A 19,898-nucleotide genomic window follows, 5' to 3' on the forward strand; every position below is an offset into this window, starting at 1 on the left:
AGCAGAGGAAGCTTGTACTAGGTAGGTGGGTTGAGGCCAAATTATGCAAGGCATTAAATATTAAACTAGGAATTTTGGACTTTATCCTGCAGTCTATGGGGGGTAAATGGTAAGATTCAATATCACTTTATTTGTACAGTATTATGTTACATTTTATCAAATTGTTTGTTTAATTCCTGTCTAGACAATGAATTTCTCAAGGACAAGGAGCATGGCATATTCACCTCAGTTATTTCAGTGCCTAGCATTGTGCCTGGTACATAGTAGACACTTGTATATAACCTTTTTAAATTGAAGCAACAAGTTATCAACCTTACAAATGTGAATCCATGATTTAGATGAGAGGTTGAAATGTAGATTATCCACGAAGAGGGTAGAAAGAGAGTATGACAAGGGAGGACCAGACAGTGGGGCAGGCAGGGAGAGAGAGCAGCCAGGGTTTCGGTAGAGGTATGTCAAAAAGGTATGGAAGTCAGAGGAAAAGGAGGCCCCTATGTTATGGAATACAAATGGAAGGGAAATGGTGACAGCATATCCAGTAAGTTGTCATTAAATGCAAGGTTGCAAAAATAAGATTGTAATAGCAGGATGAATACCCACCTATTCCTAACATAATTTATAGTAAAATATATTTCAAAGACATTGGTTGTTACTTGAATCTTACAGGAATCTGAAACTTTTTAAAACGTTTAAAAGTACAAGACAATAACTTGAACACATAATTATTTAGAATGTTTGGAAAGAAACAAAATTTTCTAAGTCTTTATTTATCTGATTACATGCTAATTCTTATTTGGGTTCTGAATGAGTCTACCGTGATCCAAATTTATTATTGAATATATTGATACATCTTTTGAGGAATTTGTCATCTTGTATATTATAGGTGGGATTCTTAATAGATTCTCCAAAGATATAGCAATTTTGGATGATCTTCTGCCTCTTACCATATTTGACTTCATCCAGGTATGTAAAAATAAGTACTGTTAAGTATGTCTGTGTTTGTCCTGTTGTTTTTAAAATAATAGCAAAAGCAAATGCAATTTCGTTTTCAATTTTTATTTGATTGACAGTTGAAGTCCTGTCTACTGAATTCATTTTGTGGTTATCCAAAGCCTTCAAAATAGATGTAAGTTTAGTAAATTCAATAACAAGTCAGAACTGTTTATCTGGCCCAGACCTGAGGCAATCCCACATTTAGATGTAATAGCGGTCTACTTGGGAGTGATTTGAGAGGCACAAAAGGCCATCTTTCCCCAGATCACTGGCTGTAAAGTGTGACATTTTGGCATTGGCATCACTATTTTATGGAAGCCAACCTCCCCGCAAAAGGCCTGTATTAGAATGAAGATGGATTCCCTGGGTGGGTTACACTTGAAACTAGCTTCACCGTGAACATTTTGGCACAGAGTAGCTAGCCCATTCCCCCACAGTAAGGACCATAAGGAAGGGAGAGAAGCAAAGATAAGTTTTTGAACAAAAGAGAGGGGAAAGAAAAATCTAGGGTTTTATGAGGGCTGTCCCTGAGTGATAGATGTGAATAGGCCTCCAGGGAAGCCTGGCTCAAAGGCTGACTCTTTGGGTTGGGGTGACTGACTGGTGGTGAGAGTGGAGAAGAAAAGGGCAGTGGAGGAGGTGAAAGTGAACTTGGGACATTAGGTCTCCATAAGTGACAGGATTTAAGGAGTGTTGTAAGCTGTGGTTGTTGGACCAGGTTTGAGCACAGCTTCCTGAGCTTCCTGACTGGTTTAGGTCAAGCTCCAGAGAGCAAATGCCACAGTCTCAGTGATCTCCCTGGAGAAACAGTTGGAATAGGATGCTGCCCATGTTGGGATGAGTCATTGTCCCCTCTTGCTCTTTCCCCACCCCTGCAAAATAATAATACTGTATTTGATTGAACATATAAAACAAAAGAAGTATTATCACATAGGTGTGTATATATAACCAACATTGGCAGGTGCAGAAAAATCAGACTGTCAGTTTGCCTCATCTGAAATGATTGACACAAGTATATTTACTGTTCCAAGTGAACTTTGGCATTTTGGATATCCTTCAGTTGTTCTGTTTAAAGATATAACTTAGAAGCAGCTGATGGAATATTTAAATCCATGCTTTGAATTCATGCATTCAAAGAAACATGTCCTGTGTCACTAAATGCTGACATTTGTTTTTCATGTTAAGAGTGTAAATAACTGGTCTCAAATATATTATTGCATCATATAAAAATTGGAATGTGAACCTCTTGACTTGATTGTGAAAGTATTTGCCAGTGGTGCCTCTTGATAATTATTTGAGGCTCACTTCAGAACTCCTCTGTAAGAGTTAATTTTTAAATATTCATTTTATAAATTAACATTTTTGACATACGTGATGGCTCTCAAATTTTTTCTTTTATGCCAATTTGAATCATTTCTGCTCAACGTGTTTGTTTTTTGTTTGTTTTTAAATTGAGACGGAGTCTCACTCTGTCGCCCAGGCTGGAGTGCAGTGGTGCAATCTTGGCTCAATGCAACCTCTGCCTCCTGGGTTCAAGCGATTCTCTTGTGTCAGCCTCCAGAGTAGCTGGGATTACAGGTGCCCACCACCATGCCTGGCTAACTTTTGTATTATTACTAGAGATAGGATTTCACCACATTGACCAGGCTGGTCTTCAACTCCTGACCTCAAGTGATCCACCTGCCTCAGCCTCTTAAAGTGCTGGAATTACAGGTGTTAGCCACTGCACCTGGCCCGGTTCAACTTTTAATGCTAAGATTCATTTGTTGTTCTTTCACAAATGATTAAGCAGAGGTCTTTTATATTAATTTACCTATTTTATTTGTAAGAGAGTCTCATATTAAGGGAGCATAATATACGACAATCCAAATACAGTACAAATTTGGTTAATTTTGATTTTGTTAAATGATTAATCACAGGGGTCCTTTAAATTGTGAGCTCCTCTGATTATACTTAATTGTGTTATACCTCCGGTTGTACTTAATTTCAAACAAATGAAATTTAATTATATTCATGACATTTCAGAAGCAGATCTGTTGCACAAAATAAAGCATACCTATACGTTTTCTTTTTTAAGAAATATTTCTGTTCACTCTATTTTCTATTACTTTTCTCTTTAAAAATTTTAATTTTATTGTGGCAAGTCCACTTAACATGAGGTTTACCCTCTTAACAGATTTTTATGTGTAAAATACAATATTGTTCACCATGGGCAAAATGTTGCACGGCAGATCTCTGGAACTTACTCATTTTGCACTCCTGAAATTTTATACCTGTTGATTAGTAACTCCCCATTTCCCTCTCTCCCCTGTCCTGTTGCCCATGGTTCTGTTCTTTGCTTCTTTGAGTTTGAGTATTTTGATATCTCATATAATCTTCATTCTATTTTCTAACTTTTGACAATGTTCTGACAAATTTGCTTTCTGGATTGGAGCACTGTATAGTGAAAATTGAAAATCGGGATTATTTTCTGCAGATTCCCACTATTTTACCCTGAGCAGACACTTATCTTGAAGGGTCTCAGGTTTGTCACTTGTAGAATGGGGAATATAAACCTAATAAGGGTCCCTTTCAGTTCTAAAGTTATATCAGTTGAAAATGCATGTGTCACTTAGGGAAACTGGCAGAGAACTGCCTCACTGAATAGCATACGGGTGTTATAAAGTGTTTATTTTTTTTCCTTTCTGCTGACTGTTACTTTATTTACACTTTATTCAAATGGATTATTATGAAGTAAGTGTTGGCAGACTTTGTACCTTTTAAAAATGTATGTATTTGGTGTAATGTAGAAATATGGAATTTGTTAAGTATGATTTATTTCAATGTTAAGCATGAGAAAATATGCTCCAAAGGGTTAGGTAGCTTGCCTAAATGGCAAGCTTGTATTTCAAGCAGAACTTTCTGAATCAAAAGACTCCAAGATGAACGCCCAACTTTCAAAAACTGTCTAACCAAAATAAATCCTAAGATTCACCTTCATACTAAAATTATTTAAAAATAGTTTATTTTAAATTAATATTCACTTAAAATGTATTTATCATACAATACTTTAAAGTGCCTGGGAAATGAACATATCCCAAGATCAAAGAACACCATTTTTCAAAACTTCAAAAATGTTATCAGTGACCTGAACAATTTTTAAAATTTTCATAGAGCCTATGAAAAATGTACTTGCAAATGGCTACTTTCCAACTAGGAATAGAATGGGGAGAGTATTTAAAAATAAATCACTGACATACTTTGTCCACTTTGCAATGTGAAAACGTTTACTCACAAACATGTTTTCTTCGATCTTGCAGTTGTTATTAATTGTGATTGGAGCTATAGCAGTTGTCGCAGTTTTACAACCCTACATCTTTGTTGCAACAGTGCCAGTGATAGTGGCTTTTATTATGTTGAGAGCATATTTCCTCCAAACCTCACAGCAACTCAAACAACTGGAATCTGAAGGTATGACAGTGAATGTGTGATATTCATCTTGGAAAAAAGCTACAAGAGCTATTTGAGATTCTTTATTGTTAATCTACTTTTCAAAAAAATTCTGCTTTTAAACTTTCACATCATATAACAATAATTTTTTTCTACATGTGTATGTCTATAAAAGGAAACTGTATTACAAAGTACACATGGATTGTTTTTCTTAATTAACGGCCATGTGACTTCATTTTGGTTTTAAAATGGGTATATAGAATCTTACCACGGTTGGTGTACAGGACATTTGTTTATAATAAACTTATATCAATTAACTTTAAAAAATGATAGTGCTGCTATTACTAAAGGTTTCTCTGGGTTCCCAAATGATACTTGACCAAATTTGTCCCTTTCACTTTTTGTCTTCAGACACCCTTCCTTCATGTATTGGAGCTGCCATTTTGTGTTTCCCCAAACTCTACTTGAGCTGTTAGGGAATCACATTTTGCAGTGACAGCCTTAGTGTTGGTGCATTTTCAGGCAATAATTTTTCAGTATATTTCTGCTTTGTAGGTTATTAGCTAAATCAAGTCACATAAACTTCCTTAATGTAGATACTTGAAAAAATTGTCTTAACATTTTTTTCAGTAATAATTAATTTAGAATTAGCCAGAAAATTCCCAGTGGTAACCAAGAAAAAGGAATAAATATTGGTGGTGATTTTTTAAGTTCCCATCTCTGGTAGCCAAGTAAAAAAGGAGGGTAACTCATTAATACAATAACAAATCACATCTATTCAAAGAATGGCACCAGTGTGAAAAAATCTTTTTAGCCAATGACATTTGCGATATGATTACTCTAATTTAGTCTTTTTCAGGTACATCGTGTTATGAAATTGCATTCTGTGTTTATGTTATTTGCAATGTTTTCTATGGAAATATTTCACAGGCAGGAGTCCAATTTTCACTCATCTTGTTACAAGCTTAAAAGGACTATGGACACTTCGTGCCTTCGGACGGCAGCCTTACTTTGAAACTCTGTTCCACAAAGCTCTGAATTTACATACTGCCAACTGGTTCTTGTACCTTTCAACACTGCGCTGGTTCCAAATGAGAATAGAAATGATTTTTGTCATCTTCTTCATTGCTGTTACCTTCATTTCCATTTTAACAACAGGTACTATGAACTGATTAATTTTAGCTAAGCATTTAGTCAAAACTTTGTCAATGAATAAAATGGTGCATTCTTATAGGTTATCAATTTTTGGTATCTTTAGAGTTTTTTTGGAGTTTAATAATTAACAGATTTGTTGGTTTATCATTGAACAAATGATTTCTTTGAATTTCCATTGTTTTATTGTTGAACAAATAATTTACTTGAAGTTGGAGATATATATATATATATATATATATATATATATAGTATTATCCCTGTTTTCACAGTTTTAAAAACCAAGGCACACAGATTGTCAGATAGCAATTCTGTGATTGAAGGGGAAAAAATGTCACCTCTTCATACTCATATTGATGAAGAGTCCTAGTTTCAAAATTAATAGATCTCTAAAGAAGGGAAATGAAGCATCTGCATTCACACACACACACACACACACACACACACACACACACACACACAGTTCCCCTTGTCAGTAAGTTTTGGTTTTTAAATCTCTACTAGGTAAAATTTGTTACCTAATTGCGAATTTTGCACAAAGTAAAACTGTCACAGAAAAGAAACGAAGTGTCATGTTTTTCAAAAGAAAAAAAAAAAAGAAAGAAAGTGCCATGTTTTTTAAATACAAATGTTCTGGATTGATTTTAGGGTCTTTAGTGAAAAACAAAGTATTTCATAATAAGTAAAATAAAAATCTATGTAGGTAAGTTTGTTTTCTCTAATTTAAGAATTTGAATTTCTGAGTGTTTATGATAAGTGTTGAAGTAAGTTGTTATATGTGACAGTGAATATTGGCAGAGTAAATGCCAAATCAATGCCAAATCTGGGGGATTATTTGATTGTAGGAACAGAATTCTGCTCAAACCGAAAGCAGGCATTTGTTGGAGTTACAGGAAGGCCTCAAGGAACACAGAGAAGGTGGTGCCATTTGACTCTTAAAGAAGCTGGAACAGGCACAAGAGAGTCAGCTGCAACTCTTCTTCTTCTTGAGCCTATATCTGTCCTGGGTCCATTCCTTTCTGTGACTGCTTCATTCCTTTCTCTCTCTAAAGACTGGTTTTCCTGATGTACCAGGGCTATGCCACATTGACTTATATAGTGTCTCTATTCTGGCCTCCTGAATTAACTGGCTTTCCTGGTGTACCAGAGCTATGCCACATCGACTTTATGTAGTGTCTCCATTCTGACCTCCTGAATCAACTGGTTTTCCTGGTGTACCAGGGCTATGCCACATCGACTTTATGTAGTGTCTCCATTCTGACCTCCTGAATCAACTGGTTTTCCTGGTGTACCAGGGCTATGCCACATTGACTTTATGTAGTGTCTCCATTCTGACCTCCTGAATCAACTGGTTTTCCTGGTGTACCAGGGCTATGCCACATTGACTTCATGTAGTGTCTCCATTCTGACCTCCTGAATCAACTGGTTTTCCTGGTGTACCAGGGCTATGCCACATTGACTTCATGTAGTGTCTCCATTCTGACCTCCTGAATCAACTGGTTTTCCTGGTGTACCAGGGCTATGCCACATTGACTTCATGTAGTGTCTCCATTCTGACCTCCTGAATCAACTGGTTTTCCTGGTGTACCAGGGCTATGCCACATCGACTTTATGTAGTGTCTCCATTCTGACCTCCTGAATCAACTGGTTTTCCTGGTGTACCAGGGCTATTCATGTAGTGTCTCCATTCTGACCTCCTGAATCAACTGGTTTTCCTGGTGTACCAGGGCTATGCCACATTGACTTTATGTAGTGTCTCCATTCTGGCCTCCTGAATTAACAGGAGAACTCCTCTGTACAATTGCAAAGTCCTGGAGAGAACAGAAAACCAGTTCCTTTTGGCTCAGGGGTCCACCTGCAGTCTACTCCACTGCTATGAGGATAGTGGGTTCGCCACCTTTGTTGTTCTCTCAGCTAGGGCAGTGGGAAATGACTCTATGCAAGGAATATACATGGGCAGGCAAATGTACTAATCCTCATCAGTACTGCAATTTTAGGCAACTTTAAAAAATTCTTTTAAGTTATTTAAAAATGGGATCAAAGAAGGCTGAATTACATAAATGAAGATTTGTTAACAATTAATTCAAACCAATATAACACATGCTATAACATGGTCGAGTGTGATTGAGTCTTGATTTATTAGGGGCAATAATTAAAACATTTAACAATCATTATAATACAGAATTTACCAATCAAATCAGATGCTCAGCCAGAGTGGATGTTGTTCACCCAGCTATTATTTCTTTTTTTTTTTTTTTTTTTCTTTTTTTTTTTTTTTGAGACGGAGTCTTGCTCTGCCGCCCAGGCTGGAGTGCAGTGGCCGGCTCTCAGCTCACTGCAAGCTCCGCCTCCCGGGTTCACGCCATTCTCCTGTCTCAGCCTCCCGAGTAGCTGGGACTACAGGCGCCCGCCTCGTCGCCCGGCTAGTTTTTTGTATTTTTTAGTAGAGACGGGGTTTCACCGTATTAGCCAGGATGGTCTCGATCTCCTGACCTCGTGATCCGCCCGTCTCGGCCTCCCAAAGTGCTGGGATTACAGGCTTGAGCCACCGCGCCCGGCCTCACCCAGCTATTATTATCCCTGGCTCGACTGGTCTTCAGCTGTGTTAACTTGCAAACATTAATTAGCTCTCTAAGCCCCTCATTTTCCTCAAGTGTAAATAGACACAATAATATTACCTATTCCATAGGTGTGGGTGAATAGTAAATGGGATGATTTGTCCAAAACACTTAGTATAGTGCCTGGTCCATGGTAAATACTAAATAAATGTTATCTGACTTATTATTATTAAAATTTTATCTTCTCATCTTGACCTTCAGAACAAGCAATATATTGGGGTCTAGATAAATCTAACCTATATGAAAATAATTTAGTATTACATACAGATGTATGCTGTGTATATTATGCCTTCTGTTAGAGGAATTGCAGAAACAAAAATTTCAATTAATAATAAGATGAATTATTTCTCCCAACTGTAGAACCTTTTGACAATTTTATCATGCATTACGGGTGTAAGATCTCTCAATTGGGACTTGATAGTTTAACTTTATAATAATTTAAGAACATTCCTCTTAGAGAATTTTTATGGCCATAATACTGAATACTTATGAGTTTTAATTAGCGATCCTTTTTAGCCCTTAAACAAACATTTATTGTAATTAAACACTTAGGTATCATTCTTCCCAGGTGCACTAATCTCTTTTTTTCTTTTTTTCTTTTTTTACATAGAGGGCATTATTTTCTCTTTCCAAATGGCAGACCTGTTAGTTTTCTGACTGTCGGGTGAAGTTCTAAGTCCATTTACTTCCCAACAGAATGCAATTAGCAAATGTCCTCCTTGCAAAGGCTTGCCCATTCTAATATTTGTTACTGTTATTACTTAGAGAATAATAGTAGAAGAGACAAATATGGTACCTACCCAATACCAACAACACCTCCAACATCAGTAACATTTTTTAAAAAGGGCAACACTTCCCTAATATTCTATCACTCTTTGATTTAAAATCCTGGTTGAATACTTACTATATGCAGAACATTATTCTGTTAGTAAATGATGTGATGAACTGAGACTTAAAAATTGTTAAAATCAGCATAAAATTGAAATGTAAATTTAATAACATGAGGTTCATTTATGTCTTTTGTGCATCTGTAGGAGAAGGAGAAGGAACAGTTGGTATTATCCTGACTTTAGCCATGAATATCATGAGTACATTGCAGTGGGCTGTAAACTCCAGCATAGATGTGGATAGCTTGGTAAGTCATTATCATCTTTTTAACTTTTATGAAAAAATTCAGACAAGTAAAAAAGTATGAATAATAGCATGAGGAAGAACTATATACCCTATATTGAGCTTAAGAAATAAAACATTACAGGTAAATTGAGTGTCACTCTGTATCTTTCATTAAATCCTTATCTCTTCTTTCCTCCTCAAAAATAGCCACTATGAAGATGTAATATTGCAGTGAGCATTCTTTGATCTGTTTCCTTGTTCAGGATTTTCTAGGACCAATACTTGGGAGTTGTACTACTGGGTCATAGAATTCACCCATGCTTAACTGAGTGGTGCCAAATTGTCCTCAGGTCTGTTGTACTGACATATATCCCCATCAAGAGAGTGCATAGCTACATATCTTCAACAACACTTGGTGTCTGATAGATGTGAAGTGATTACTAAAAATGTAGGGCATGTGGATACATAATTATTGGCTTTTGCTGTTCTCTTACATTAATTTCTTATTCATGTTGATTACTCATTTGTCACCTAGATTGTTTTTTCTTCCTTAATTAATTTGTAGGAATTTATGAGTTATGGATTGATTGTCAGATCTATACATTTCAAACATAATCCCTCAGTCAGTGGCTTGACTTATAGAGTCTTTTGATGAAAAGAAGTTTTAAGTTTAATAAAGTTCAATTTATTGTCTTTTCCTTTATGTTTTATGCTTTTGATATCTTTATTAAGAATTCCTTCCTTATCTTGGGTTCTCAAATTTAGCAGCATAACATTTTTATACTATTATTTAAATTTTTTCACATCATTTAGTGATAGTGCCTTTCTTATTCCTGAAGTGTTTATCTTTGCCTTCTCTCTTTCTGCTTGATAAATATTGCCACACCTGTGTATACTTTATTAGTGTGTACAAAGACCACATTTTAGTTGTGTTATTTCTCTCATTTTGGTTTTCTAGAGTGCAGAGCCATTAATATTATAGTAGTGTTTGTGTGCTAATACCATATCAGGGGCACAAATCCCATTGCAGCAGGACTGAGAAATTAAAGGAAATGATACACATTTACCCATTTTTATTAAAAAAAAACCAAATGCATAATTTTCAATCAGACTATGTGGTTGGTCTGGATAGCTTCATCATTGAATTTTTAAAGTATTTTTGTGCTACTGTGTTTAAAATTATTCATTCAGCACTGCTTTTGTAGATGGTTTAGAAACCCAAGTTAAGAATGACTGTGCAACAATATTATTATACTCTTTTTAAAATTATGTTTTTTGCTTAAGTTTCTTTCCTTGTTCTCTGAGACAGTGTTCATGTTCCCAAACCACACACAGTTATTCAGCTATAAAATTTGTATGATCAACTCCTGTCAGAACAAACAGCATTATAAAAAATATCTCCAGGGAAAAGAAAACCCTTTTAATGCTCTCTTCTGGTCCCTGTGTCTTCTTATTTTCTTTAAGCATTTTCATAACACATTGAGCTGTAATTTAATCAGAACATGATTTATACTAAAGTTGATTTCTTTACCTCTAACTTTTTTTTTTAGTTTGATCAGCTCTCTTTAGCTTCTGTAGTTCTATCTTTAATTCCATTCCAGTATGCTTTTGGAGTTGGGTCTCATAAATGTATAGAAATGTTTCTGTTGGAAAACAGCAGGAGAATATTAAATGAATATCGTGCTTACATCTATTTAATTCTTTGCCCAACCTTCTACAACTTTGACTTTACATTTAAGCTCCTCATGCACTTACATGTTTCTTTACCTAAAAACATCTTTTCACCATGGATGTGTACAATTCCTTTCTCTTTGCTGTATTAATTTTCTTGGTTTACATAGTAGCCTCTACACATTGATGTCAAAACCTCTGTTTGGTGCATTTCTACTCTGCATGTTCAATCTCCATGAAAGTTTCTGTAAGGCATTTTCATTCCTCTAGTTTTTCACATGTGCATCCTGGCTTTGTGACCTGTGCTTTAATATTGTGCCTTTCATCTTGTGGCACTGAAGGATCTTTGCAAGGACCTATTATGTTATAATACAGTCTATGAAAAGTATCAATGTTTGCATTTGATCACATTTAAAAAATCACATTCTTTTGTTTGAATATCAAAGCGAATATGTGAGTTATTTCCCTGCCAAACAGCACAAGTAGGCTTTCCTGGATGTTTATGGGCATTTATCTGGTTATTGATTCCCATCATAGTGCTGTTACCCATGCCATTGCTCAACTTATACAGTAACTTTTTTGTTTTCACCTTGGCATATGTTGAGAGTAGGAAATAGATATGACTATGCCCTCAAATTTTACGTTTATATGATGTTAATCCCAAAGGCCCTTGTGACTTCTGAAGTAAAAACTCAGTGTTGTCATTTTACTTACTGAGTTGTTAACTGAATTTAGCATTGAGTTTACAATGGAGTAAACAAGGTGTTTAGTTTGATGTATACTTCTAGTTTTTCAGAAAAAAAATGTTTATACTTGGAAAGAATAGTTTATTTACCCAACTGGACTAGTTTAGACAGGAACACAAAGTCAAATGTCAACAGAACTCTGAAGTTATAAAAATGACAGTGTGGCTTTTTTTTTTTTTTTTAACCTTCCACCTGGTGCTTATGCCCAAGTGCCTAGCTTTCTGTAGCTCTCAACTAATAAAGGTAATGCTTTGATAACATTTAACCTCAAGTTGCATTGTGTCTATGATCACATATCTCAAATATTGGTACACAAAACTGTACAACAACCTTTTATATTAGATTTTCCTATGAAATTCCTTATTATATTCCCTAAGATAGCTTTTCCCCACTTTCTTCTCTCTTCTCAGGTGCTCGAATAATTCCAACGCCTGCACTTTCATCCAGTGACTTTATTATATCTTTTTTTAAAAACTTAAAGAAAATTTTTGATGCAACCAGAAAGAATTTTCTCGTTTCTCTCCACCGGTTGCACCAGCCTACTGCACCTCTCCTCATGTACCACCTTCTGCCGGTGTTCTTGCTCCTATATTCAGGAGCAAGTAATATGCAATACCTACCTCTTCGTGGGACCTTTCTCATTAGCATAAAAATACTTTCCCTTGATCTCCAGCTACTATCCCGTTTCTTTGACCTATATATAGCAAAATATCTGAGAAAGGACAACTTTCCATCTTTTCCTCAACCTACTTCCGTTTTTTTCTCAATCCACTTTGATTTCATTGTTTTCCTCAACCCATTCTTTCCACAACCTACTTCATTTTATTTCCATCAGCACTATCTCAGGATCAACATCTTGCCAGAGCCAATTTCCTTGTCTCCATTAATAGCTCCAGCAGTATTTATGCCATGGACAAGTTCTTCTTGTGATACTTTCTCTCTTGCTTCTGTGACACTTCTCTCACTTCATTTTCCTTCTACCTCTCTGGCTTCTTCTTGGTCCCTTTTCCTGGCCCCTTCTCTCTTTCAGATCTCTAAACATCAACTATATCTCAGCCCTGTTCTACTGACACTCTCTAGCTGTTATTTTCTAAACCCATGCTTCAGAAACCGTCTCTTGATGAATCTTGGAAGGCCGAGGCAGGCGGATCACTTGAGGTCAGGAGTTTGAGACCAGCCTGGCCAACATGGTGAAACCCCATTTCTCCTAAAAATACAAAAATTACCTGGCCATGGTGGCATGCACCCAGCTACTAGAGAGGCTGAGGCACGAGAATTGCTTGAACCTGGGAGATGGAGGTTGCAGTGAGCCGAGATCATGCCACTGCACTCCAGCCTGCGCGATAGAGGAGACTCCATCACACAGACACACACAAAGAAAATAAACCATCTCTTGATGAATCATAAATTTGTATCTCTAGTTTAGACCTCTATCCTGCTCTCTAAATGTGTATCCAGCTATCATCTTGACGCCACCATATGTTCATAAAACACAATTATAGAGTGTCTTTCAGTAGGCTTGACATTTTAAGGCATGAGTTTCTGTTCAATATCTCCTTAAAATATACCCAGGGTCTCAGGAGACTATTAAAACAGGACAAAGCTTCTATTCTACTTACTAATGTGTCTGGCCTTATTTGGCAGGTTGGATAAAAAGTCATCTGAACATTGTCACTTTATGAATAATATAGTTTAATAGTTTGTGAATCACCCCTGTAATTTAATAAATAGTAAAATTATCAGAATCTAATTTAATAATTCCTGTTGGAACACCCCATGTTAGGTGATTTCCAGTTATTTCAATTGATATCTCAATGTTTTAAAAAGTATTTATTTCTATTAATAATTCACTCTTTATTTTAACATAAATTGTGGCTATCTATCTCTGTTCATTTCAATTGTATTTCTCATACCATTCTATAGATGGGGTGAAAAGAAAAGTGTTGATTTTTTAAAACTCCATACCTCAAATACTATATGAATTTATAGTTGTTTTTGCTAAAGCAATTATCTTATATTTTTTCCTCCAAAACAAAGTTGTGTGCTGGTTTATTTTCTTTGGACTCATAAGATGCCTTCAATTTTTAGTAACATAAGTCTTCTCTTTCTCCTATTCTTAGCTACTTAAGTGTTATGTAACTTAAATAAGCACTTAAGATTTCTATCTGTATGAACGAATAAAGATTAAATAAATAAGATCTAGAAAGGGTGACAAGGTGATGCTTCAAACTGAACCATACCAAGCCATCTAGCGACTGATAAATTACTCACACTCATAGTCACATTGTTGGAAAGAAGCCATTGACAATTCAGTTTGTTTCAAGACTGTCTACCACATAATGGGCACAACTAAAAGACTACTTTTTGTCTTTTACTGTTTGTTTTGTTGATCAAGTGACTGATTGTACAATGACCAACAAGAAGTCTGATGTGTAGAGAAAAGGGGAACCTGGCTTTTCTGCCTTACTCCTGTTGCCTAATTCTGAGCATGTGAATATTATTCTGTTTCTTTAATTCTCCCAGAGAAGCAGCAGATAAACCATCCCTGTTTCTGTCAGCTGTCTACCCTGTTCAACTTTGTGTTTCTGATAACATAAGAAGAAGAAAGCCACCAGTGTGAGCAGGGAAGGCAATGAATCTGCAAGGCTTGTGGATAGATTTCTGTTAGTGAGGCTCTAGAAAATCTTCCAAGATTGATGCAATCTGAGAAGAGTTTTCTGTCAATAGAAACTCCAGAGGTTTCTCCTTTGTCCTTTTATTGTCTGTGTTTGTTTTGGGTTCCAGTAAAGATCAAGTGACTGATTGTATAATGACCAACAAGAAACCTGATGTGTGGAGAAAAGGAGTACCTGGCTTTTCTGCATTACTCCCGGTGCTTAATTTTCTTGTACTGAAAGTAGTTTTTGCTGTAAGAATCTGAGGGGAGGAGTCATTTCTTCAATTTTTTTGGTCTCCTTTTAATGGTTTCTTGATCGTGTCTATCTTTATTTTTCTGTTTCCACAAGTCTTTGTGGTATATTTTCCCCTCATGACCTCTGTCTCAAGACTTCCTTCCATCCATCTCTTCTCAATGCATCCTGTAGAGTATCTGTGGTAAGAGCCCTGCATTCTATTCTGGCCTTGCCATGTGTGGCCTTGGGCAAGTCCTAGACTCCTTGAGGGCCTTATTTTTCTCATTTGTAAAATGAAACAGTTTGGTGAGAAGTTTTCTAAGGTTCCTTCCAGCTTTGGCAATCTCTCTCTTCTAGATCTTTTTCCTATGAAAAATTTCAAATCTTGATTAGGGTGTAGGCAGGTATTATTCCACATCCTGACAGGAATCACATTTCTGCTACTATCCCTGAATGCTAGAGTCCATTGATTAAGTTACTCACTGCTGCAATTATCAGAGCTGATCAAAGAACTCTGAACCAGTGTGTAACTAGAACTAACAAATGAAATGCCATTATGATGTTCTAGAGTCTTGAATTAGTAGAAGAGGTTTAACAAGAACCTTAAGAGATTGCTGGAATGTTAAAAACAAACAAAAAAAAAGGTTGAAAGGTTTAGAAAATTCACTGGGCTTTGTGCCTATCATTTTTCTTCCTGGGTTTAGATAATCTCATTTTTGCAATCAAGGAATGAATTAGATCACAAGTTCTCATCCTAGTAGCACATGCAGAATCTTTATAAAAACACAGAGTAGCCAGGTGTGGTGGCTCATGCCTGTAATTCCAGCACTTTGGGAGGCTGGGGCAGGTGGATCACTTGAGAACAGGAGTTGAAGACCAGGCTGGCCAACATGGCAAAACCCTGTCTCTACTAAAAATACAAAAATTAGCCAGACACATGCCTCCCAGCTACCAGGGAGGCTGAGGCAAAAGAATCCATTGAACCCCGGAGATGGAGGTTGCAGTGAGCCAAGATAGCTCCACTGCACTCCAGCCTGGCGACAGAGTGAGACTCTGTCTCAAACAAAACAAAACAAAACAAAAACACAGACTACTCAGGGTCCACTAAAACCAGTAAAGTCAGTTCTCTTGGTAGGGGGCAGGGTGACTGAGTATGATGTTTGTCATTTTAAAAGTGCTCCAGGTGATTCTAGTGTGTATCAAGCAAGACTGGTGAACCACTAAACTACATGCTAAGACTCATTTTAGCTCTGATTTTCTGTGAGTCATAGCAGAGGGCTCAGCAAACTTTTTCAATAAAGGCTAAGATAGTAAATATTTTCAGCTTTGTTGGCTGTGTTGTCTTTATGACAACTCAACTCAGTGTTTGTAGGGCAAAGCAGCTGTACATAATATGTAAACTAATGGGAGTAGCTACATGTGTCCTGTGGGTCATAGTTTTGCTGACCCCTGGTCTATGTCATAGAATTTCCTTTTGAATTGATGGACCACCAGCAAATGACTTTTGTCCTGTATCAATCAATGATACGTACATAAATCTCTACAAGGCATGTAAAGGATGAGGCTTAGTGACAGAGTAATTTGGGGAAGACACAATATTGCAAAATTCCGATGTTTGGAGAAAAATCATATTAAAATAGTGAAAACTGTGAGAAGGTATTTTGATTTGTTGTTTTGGATTCCTCTTTTTGCAAATTCTTTTGAAATATTTTCAGCGGAAGCCACATAAATCCAATTGCATTCACCAAGCTAGATTGTAATTAAGCTCCAGAGTAAGTAATAGATGTGATGAGTGATGTCTGAGCTTTTACATGGAAGAGGAAGTTTGAATCTTCATTTGCCCATTTACACACTTAGTACCATGTTTACCAAAGTTCTTAGTTATTGAAAATAGGCACCCGCATATTTTGAAACCTTGGTATTAACTTGGGATATGCCTTTTGTCATGTTGCAAATAGGTTTTGTTTCTGTTTTATGAAGATCACCGTCTCTGTCACTTCTAACAGAAAAAGTGACACTGACTTCTCAAGTGATTTGACACAGGTTAAAATATGTAAACCGTTTCTGTAGAGAGCAAGCTGTAATAATATACTAAAGGGCTAGGTTTATAGTATAATATAAGTAACTCGTTTATGCTGTTAATAATTTATAGCAACATGGCACTTGACTGACTTTTTATGTGCTCTAGTCGTGTAAGTAATAGATGTAGAAACATAGACCAGAGTTTCAAGAACATGTTTTGGGCAGAGTCTGTTTTCTTGCTATTATCTCTTAGGTTTATGTTCATGGCCTAAAGATTATGCTAATGCATCTAACTTGGCCTTGGATGTCAGGTCTGTGTTAGCGAGTATTGAAAAGCATAGTTTTTGCCTACTGGGAAGGATTTATGATTTAAAAGCCCTAATAAATCTCCCCTTTTATATACTTCATACTTACAAAATTTTTCCTGTGAAATGTGTGACTTTTTTACATTGTGCCTGTTTTCTAGATGACTCTCTTCATATTTATTTCTTGCAATCCTTCAATAACTATCAGTCATGAACTCTCTTTATAGTGTTGCCAGCCAGATCTCAGGTGTGTGAAGTGTATTTTCTGTTATGGCTTTTGGGGTATGATGACACATAGTTTGGGTGTTAATGCCTAATCTAGATGTGCTGGCTTCTGAACAACCAAAAGGATGAAAGGAAATAGAACAAATATTTTTGTGAGGGAGAGGAGTCTGGCTTCTTGACTTATTCTAGAAAAAGCCTGTAAGCCTCCTCTTCCCTCTTTGTCACACAAAGTGAAAAGGAAAATCAAGAATTATTTTCTTCTTGGCTTAAATGCATCCTTTATAAAGTAAGACTGAGATTAGGCTGTGAAACTATCTTTTTGTCAAGACTGTCATAATCCCAAAACACTTTGTTCTTCTAATGCTTAGGTTAGTTTGAACTTTGACCATTTTTATAAAGATAGTGAGGTCCAGTTTTAAGCACTGACCCCTTCTCAAGGGGCTCAGAAGAGGTTTTGGAGAATAATAAAATTAAATAATGAAACCAAAAATTTAAACCAGATGATGATCCTTAAGAAAAATTCTCATCAAATTTGGGCTAAACTCTAATGTACAGAGGTCTGCACAAATTATGTCACGTTTTCTTTCCCACAAATGAAGAATGCGGTTCATTGTGTCGTTGGTTGGGTCTCATTTTGGCTTCATCTTCTATATCTCAAAGTCTAAGAAAAGTGCTCCTACCGAAGTGGGTGTTGGCTATCATGAGACTTTGCTGCTGGCAGGCCAGCTTGCTGCTCTAGACAGAGATATCCCTCGATCCTCCTTGGACAACTCTTTTCTGTGCACAGGAAACAGCAGGCTGGGGTTAAGGAGTTTGCCAATCCAGTCATTCTGATAATTGTGGAATATGAATTTCTATCCAGCACAATCTAGGTAGCTAGCTACACAATGGCACAGTTTTTATGTATCAGGTGAAAATGTTTAGTAGGCACTCTAAATGAGAGAAAAGGTTAAGTGAGGTTAAAAGCTCAATGAAAACAAATAGATGAGACTAAGAATAGTTCGATAGGTTGTAACTTCCGTCTAATCCAAATAGCAATGAATATTTTGAGGCTGAGGAGCTGAGGGGTAAAATTGCAGCCTGGACTACTTGCTAATGTAGACTTGTAGCACTGTTATTCTTACTGCACAGACACTACTTTCTGCATAGGAGGTAGAATAATGAATTCATTCATTATTAACAAAGATTTATTAAGTGACTGCGTGGTACTAACCACTAGATGGGAAGGGATGTATTGAACTGTCTATTGTTTGAATATAACAAGGAACACTTTGAACGAGGTTACTATAGTAGGCAGAATTGGTTTAACATGAAGCCTATGAGACATAAGCCGCAGGTCCTCTCACGTGCAGGAACTCCTTTGAAGGCCCTGTACTTGATTTTATATGCATAATTTGGATTTGGATTCTTTTTTTTTTTTTTTTTTAAAGAATTCCCCGGCCGGGCGCGGTGGCTCAAGCCTGTAATCCCAGCGCTTTGGGAGGCCGAGACGGGGGATCACGAGGTCAGAAGATCGAGACCATCCTGGCTAACATGGTGAAACCCCGTCTCTACTAAAAAAAAAAAAACTAGCCGGGTGAGGTGGCGGGCGCCTGTAGTCCCAGCTACTCGGGAGGCTGAGGCAGGAGAATGGTGTAAACCCGGGAGGCGGAGCTTGCAGTGAGCTGAGATCCGGCCACTGCACTCCAGCCCGGGCGACAGAGCGAGACTCTGTCTCAAAAAAAAAAAAAAAAAAAAAAAAAAAAAAAAAGAATTCCCCAAATTACTTAAGCTTCAGGCTCCACAAAACCTGGATCCATTCCTGGTAGCAGCTGTGAATCTTTGACTATGAAATTAAGTGAAATGTCTGTTCATATCCTTTGCCCACTTTTTGATGGGGTTGTTTGTTTTTTTCTTGTAAATTTGTTTGAGTTCTTTGTAGGTTCTGGATATTAGCCCTTTGTCTGATGAGTAGATTGCAAAAGTGTTCTCCCATTCTGTAGGTTGCCTGTTCACTCTGATGGTAGTTTCTTTTGCTGTGCAGAAGCTCTTTAGTTTAATTAGATCCCATTTGTCAATTTTGGCTTTTGTTGCCATTGCTTTTGGTGTTTTAGACATGAAGTCCTTGCCCATGCCTATGTCCTGAATGGTATTACCTAGGTTTTCTTCTAGGGTTTTATGGTATTAGGTCTAACATTTAAGTCTCTAATCCATCTTGAATTAATTTTCGTATAAGGAGTAAGGAAAGGATCCAGTTTCAGCTTTCTACTTATGGCTTGCCAATTTTCCCAGCACCATTTATTAAATAGGGAATCTTTTCCCCATTTCTTCTTTTTCTCAGGTTTATCAAAGATCAGATGGCTGTAGATGTGTGGCATTATTTCTGAGGACTCTGTTCTGTTCCATTGGTCTAGATCTCTGTTTTGGTACCAGCACCATGCTGTTTTGGTTACTGTAGCCTTATAGTATAGTTTGAAGTCAGGTAGCGTGATGCCTCCAGCTTTGTTCTTTTGACTTAGGATTGTCTTGGAGATGTGGGCTCTTTTTTGGTTCCATATGAACTTTAAAGCAGTTTTTTTCAATTCTGTGAAGAAAATCATTGGTAGCTTGATGGGGATGGCATTGAATCTATAAATTACCTTGGGCAGTATGGCCATTTTCACGATATTGATTCTTCCTATCCATGAGCATGGTATGTTCTTCCATTTGTTTATGTCTTCTTTTATTTCACTGGGCAGTGGTTTGTAGTTCTCC

At 36.8% G+C, this 19,898-nt stretch overlaps 1 protein-coding gene across 2 annotated transcripts in view; it reads left to right on the forward strand.

The window, feature by feature from the left end:
• CFTR (CF transmembrane conductance regulator) overlaps positions 1 to 19,898 on the forward strand; it is a 181,622-nt gene that overhangs the window by 114,267 nt on the left and 47,457 nt on the right. For both annotated transcript variants that reach the window (XM_010389332.2, XM_010389333.2), the window contains exons 18-21: positions 884 to 963; positions 4,293 to 4,443; positions 5,353 to 5,580; positions 9,227 to 9,327. In XM_010389332.2, the coding sequence (XP_010387634.1) occupies positions 884 to 963; positions 4,293 to 4,443; positions 5,353 to 5,580; positions 9,227 to 9,327 (560 nt within the window). The remainder of the gene's footprint in view (positions 1 to 883; positions 964 to 4,292; positions 4,444 to 5,352; positions 5,581 to 9,226; positions 9,328 to 19,898) is intronic.

This window comes from Rhinopithecus roxellana, chromosome 6, assembly GCF_007565055.1.
Source record: "Rhinopithecus roxellana isolate Shanxi Qingling chromosome 6, ASM756505v1, whole genome shotgun sequence".
Taxonomy (NCBI): domain Eukaryota; kingdom Metazoa; phylum Chordata; class Mammalia; order Primates; family Cercopithecidae; genus Rhinopithecus; species Rhinopithecus roxellana.